This window comes from Carex rostrata, chromosome 10 (assembly GCF_964058835.1).
Source record: "Carex rostrata chromosome 10, lpCarRost1.2, whole genome shotgun sequence".
Lineage (NCBI taxonomy): Eukaryota > Viridiplantae > Streptophyta > Magnoliopsida > Poales > Cyperaceae > Carex > Carex rostrata.
In genome coordinates this window covers 9,260,189-9,265,404 of record NC_135927.1, presented here as the reverse complement: position 1 = coordinate 9,265,404, position 5,216 = coordinate 9,260,189, and the positions used below count along the sequence as shown (strand labels likewise).

At 32.7% G+C, this 5,216-nt stretch overlaps 1 protein-coding gene across 1 annotated transcript; it reads left to right on the top strand.

Moving 5' to 3' along the window:
- The first annotated feature begins 2,131 nt into the window (after window positions 1–2,131).
- Window positions 2,132–4,066, top strand: LOC144560262 (protein neprosin-like). Its single transcript, XM_078309428.1, has 6 exons — window positions 2,132–2,248; window positions 2,390–2,482; window positions 2,594–2,749; window positions 3,157–3,213; window positions 3,305–3,454; window positions 3,674–4,066. Exons 1-6 carry the CDS (start codon window positions 2,132–2,134, stop codon window positions 4,064–4,066), a joined length of 966 nt encoding a protein of 321 aa, XP_078165554.1.
- The last annotated feature ends 1,150 nt before the right edge of the window (window positions 4,067–5,216 follow it).

Sequence of the window (5,216 nt, the reverse complement as noted above, 5' to 3'; positions counted from 1 at the left end):
AATACAAACAACATAAGAGTTCTAGTAAAACCAATCAACTAGAAAACTAGAAACTAGTATATACTATCATCTAAACAAAATATCAAAGCATCATCTTGTATCATATTTCAAGTATGTAGAAGATCAGGCTGTGTATCCTGGATTGTACCATACATAGGGATTGAAACGTCTGGTATCACTGGGGTGGTTTCCCCTGCCAGTTCCTCTTCTTCTACTAGCTCCTCTAGAAGATTGTCCTCTCCCTCTGGCATCAGGGGCATTAAATCCTGAGAATATAGTTCATTAGTATCCATAGGTAAAATAGGAGATAAGTGGAGGAGAGAACCTGTATTGGTGTGGTTACACCAAAAGGTGACAAGGAAAATAATTTTGGAGCCTACTAATTTCAAAGATGGAATACAAGTTTCTTGAAAACAAATCTTATTTCTTTCTAATTAACCATATAATCTAAAGTATTGCACCTCTGACAAATTCCACTAATGGAATGTGTTTTAATGGTATACAAGCATTTAGAAACCATACATCATCCATAGTGGTGCCTGTAAAAAAAGAAATTGTTATGTGATCCAATCCACTGCCATATAGAATTAATAAAAGTACATTGCACAAACAAGTGGTCAGTTGTTTCTATTTCTCCACAAAATGGATAAGAAGGATCTCCCTGCCATTCTCTCTTAATAAGATTGCCTTTAGTTATAATTTTATCCCTTTTGAGTAAGTACAAAAAGATTTTTATCTTAAGGGGCATTTTGGACAGCCAAATTGTTTTGAATGTTGTGTTCTTTATACCCCTAAACTCAAGTCATTGGTAAAAAGAATGAACTGTAAATTTACCAACAGAAGACCATCTCCAGTAGAGTGTATCAGGCTTAGTGGAGTTTGGTATAAAATTTTGTAGGTCAAGATCTAAAGTATACATAAAGAGATTAGGGTAAAGAGTGGACAGAGGGCGTTGAGAACACCATCTATTTTTCCAAAACAAAATAGTGGAACCATTTCCTAGATGTCTAATAACACCTAGTTCAATAGCATCTGTATGTCTCAATATATCAGACCAAAAAGAGGAACAAGTGGAAGAAAAGCCTAAAATACCATATTTTCCTATTAGAATAGTTTTTCACATACCAGTAACTTTTGGGTCTTTAAATATGACCCAACATTTGGCTAATAAAGCGTGATTCAATCTGTTTAGATCTATAATTCTCAATCCTCCTTGTGATTTAGATTTACTGATTGTTTCCCATTATATTATCATTTCTTAAGTGGTATAATATTTACATTCGAAATATATTACATTCGAAGTACATGTCCTACTCAATCCGAACCAACATGACTTGGCAGGATAATTGATGAAGTTAAACATAGTTGAGCTGACACTCTGGATGCCAAGAAATGTATGTAGGAAGGTATCACATCAGATGGCCCACCTATATATTATGCCAGCAATTGACTTAGTTCCTATAGTAACCTGATATTACAAAGACTGGAATATTTTTAGGACTGGACTGCAAAAGTGTCATATTGTGTATTTTTGTGATACAGTTTGCTCATACAAGTGAGTGCTACGAACACTGAACTTGGTTCTTGTAGAGATGGTTTTTCGTGCCAAAGTCTTAGACTGCTATTGCCTGGTATCTCTTGATATTGTGTAATGTTTATTATAGATTCAATGGAAACAAAGCACAAGTTATGTTTCCAGCAAATTGGGAAGTTCATTACTCGATTTATATGCTCATAAATGCAAAATATTTGTGTTCGAAAGAGAAACTAAAGGCCCCAAAAGGAACTTCCCAATTGAGTATTTTTACAAATACAACTGGAATATTTTCTTTCGAACACAAATCTTTTGCATTTATGAGTATATAAATTGAGTAATGAACTTTTGGGAATACAACTGGAATATTACTCAATTTATATAGATTTCAATTTACTAGAATACACTCAGATATAGTCATATTTGTAAAAATAAAAAAAACAGAAACAAAAGGCCCCAAAAGGGTAACTTTCCTCAACACTCTCTTTCTATATATGCGTAGTAAGTAGTATATAAAGGCCATTTGTGTCTACGTATTTGTCCACATATTAGATATTGACATAGAGTCCCGAGATATCCTCCTCTTTTTGCTCTTACATGGCTTATTACAAACAAAAGCTAGCATTAGTTTTGGTATGCCTCTCTCTTTTACACCATAATGGCATTGAAGGAATGAAATTTGTAGAAGTTGTAGGAAAACAAACTGAAACTAAGGTATGTAGAATACTTATTTTGGAATTTGTTATTTGGCAAACTCAAGTCGGTATAAATTTTACCCATTTGTCAAATGTAATACCCATTTGTCGGTATAAATTTTACCCATTTGTCAACTGAAACTAACCCGTTTTTTGACAGGAAGGAATACCTATTGAAGCCGGTCACATGGGAATTTTTTCAACTTTGTTTTCTGATGCTATTACTGACCAGCAATCAGATTATCACATACATGTAAATACTATAAAATACATTAGATTTCAATTTTACTTATATGTGATTTACATCGTTAAAATTACACAGTTTAAGTGACTCATCAAAAAATTTATGTGTTGGCTTTCTTAGCATGCTGGCTATATGTATCCAAGCTTTGGGTACACAGGTACACGAGCTAGAATATCGGTGTGGAGCATACCAAATGTCAATTACAATTCAGAAAGTTCAGTTTTTATAGCTGTTTTGAACGAAAATACAAGTTATTCCATGGTTGCTGGATTTCATGTACGTATTTAATTTCCCCCTTTTTCAATAGCATATTATCTTTTTTCTACTAGTAGAGAGTTCTAGATGCTTTTCACTAAAAATATATAAGAGATATTAGTTAGAAATCTTTGATTTCCAGGATATTGTATCATTTATATATGCAAAGGTTGATTAGATGAATTATATATAGTATATTTTCTAGTGGTTCCTCAATGCTTGTTTTCTTAACAAATTAAAAGAAATGAAAATTCATTCAATCTAATATTTCTTACTACTAGACAATTCATTCTACATCCTACGAGACACGATAAACTAGATCACGAGTAAACTTGTGTGATGAGGTGTAATTTGCAACAAGCTTAATTAATGTTTGTTTTTATTTTATATGATGCATATATTAACAATTATAATATAAATATACATAGGTATATCCAAGTTTATATTCTGGCAGCACTGATTTGCGACTTTTTGCTGCATGGACGGTGCGTATACACATCAAAATTAACTATACCTCAATTTACTAATATAATATACATCACATAACACTATGCATACTAATTGTTGTTCATACAGACAAAAAATAACGGCATGGGGTGCTATAGCACCGCCTGCCAAGGCTTCGTTCTTTCAAATGTTTCTGGAGCACCGGTTCCAGGACAGAAGGTTGCGCCACTCTCAACCTACGATGGAAAAGATTACTTTGTTACACTGTCTATAAAGAAGGTTTACTTTTAGTTCAAAATTTAGATTGTTTTACATTTCTTAAAATTTTGGTTCAAAATAAAGCTTAGTCCAAAACCTAAAACTAATTAGGTCTATGTGCATGGTTGATTGAGGAGATCTTGACTAGGTCCGTTCAAGGGCCACCAACCCTCGTCCAATAGCAGAGATGAATTTTATTAAGCAAGTCCATCTTTAATTTAATTCGCTTTTCTTGTACAGGATTTAAAAACTGAAGACTGGTCACTGTACCACGATGATAACAGCAACCCCATATTAATTGGGTGGTGGCCAAAAGCTCTCTTCAACAACACATTCGACTATACAACTAAGATTGTGTGGGCAGCTGGTGTTCTCTATCCAAAAAATGAAACAAGTCCTACGATGGGTAGTGGACATGCTGCTACAGAGGGTGCAAACAAGGCGGCGTATATCAGCCACATTAAAGTCTATGATCATTCCGGTTATCCTGGAAAACCTGCTTCAGATCCTTCAGATTTCAAAGTACAAGGACTTACAGACAGATACGATTGCTTCTCAACAGATGGTTTTCAATTGCCTCAGGCAAGACACAATAATTTCTATTATGGCGGACCTCCCGGTTGCAAAAATTGATAGAAATGTAATTTTTTTTTTTTTTTTTTTTGCATGAGTATAATTTGGAAACTACAACAAATCAATCCTCTCCAGTTGAATTTATATGAATAATTTGACCTCAAGTGGTTCTGTTTTCTTTTCTTCCTCTCTCGAGCTCCACATTTACAACAAAATACACACACACACACACACACACACACAAAGTTTTGCTCAAAGTTCAATAAGGAGGAATTAATTTTTTTATATTTTTCTGCACATTTATAATTAATTATAGAGAATTGAAATTATTATAAATTTTAGTACAATAAAAAATTTCATTAAAAAAAGCATCATTCATCATCTTTAATTTATTTTACAATAAATCCATATACCTATCAAATAAAAATTAACTAATTTAAACTACAATATTATCTTTTATATAAGCGGAGTCCTCTAATGGCCAATTTTGTCTCTAACTTCAATTAAATAACAGTAGGTCATTGTGGATTCACTTCATCGTACTTGCTTTTGAAGTAAAAATAAAATGCCACAGTCAATTCCATCGAGATCAAATTCCAGGAATTTCAAAACTTTAATTATGACTTTTATATGGTATAACAAGAACATCAAGCATTGCGTTCAATTGTTAGACTCATAAAAAGAAAGGAGGTATTGTTTCTCTCTATCATTTTATTAATATTGTCTACGAATAAAAAATTCTCCTTGTTCTATTACGACACTAGTGGAAAAACTGGAATCAGGATCGGCCTATCTGGATCGGTTATATGGGACAACCGATCCTAATAAGTATCTGGATCGGTTTATTTAACAAAACCGATCCTAAAAACTATTTAGATCGGTTTTTCATAATAACTGATCCTAATTTATTACTATTAGGATCGGTTTTTTGTGGGAACTGATCCTGATACTATCAGGATCGGTTTTTAATAAAACCGATCCTGATAGTTTAATCATTTGGATCGGTTTTTATTAAAAACAGATCCTGATAGTAATACATATTTTTTAATAAATTAGAAAGGTAATTATTTTTTTATTCCTTGAATAAACATATTAGTTATACAAATGGAATGTAAATATATTCAAAGAATCAACCTTTTTCAGAGCTACAGTCATCCAAAATTCAAATAATCAACATTTTTCAGTCTGACTATTCATTTGGTTCTTCATC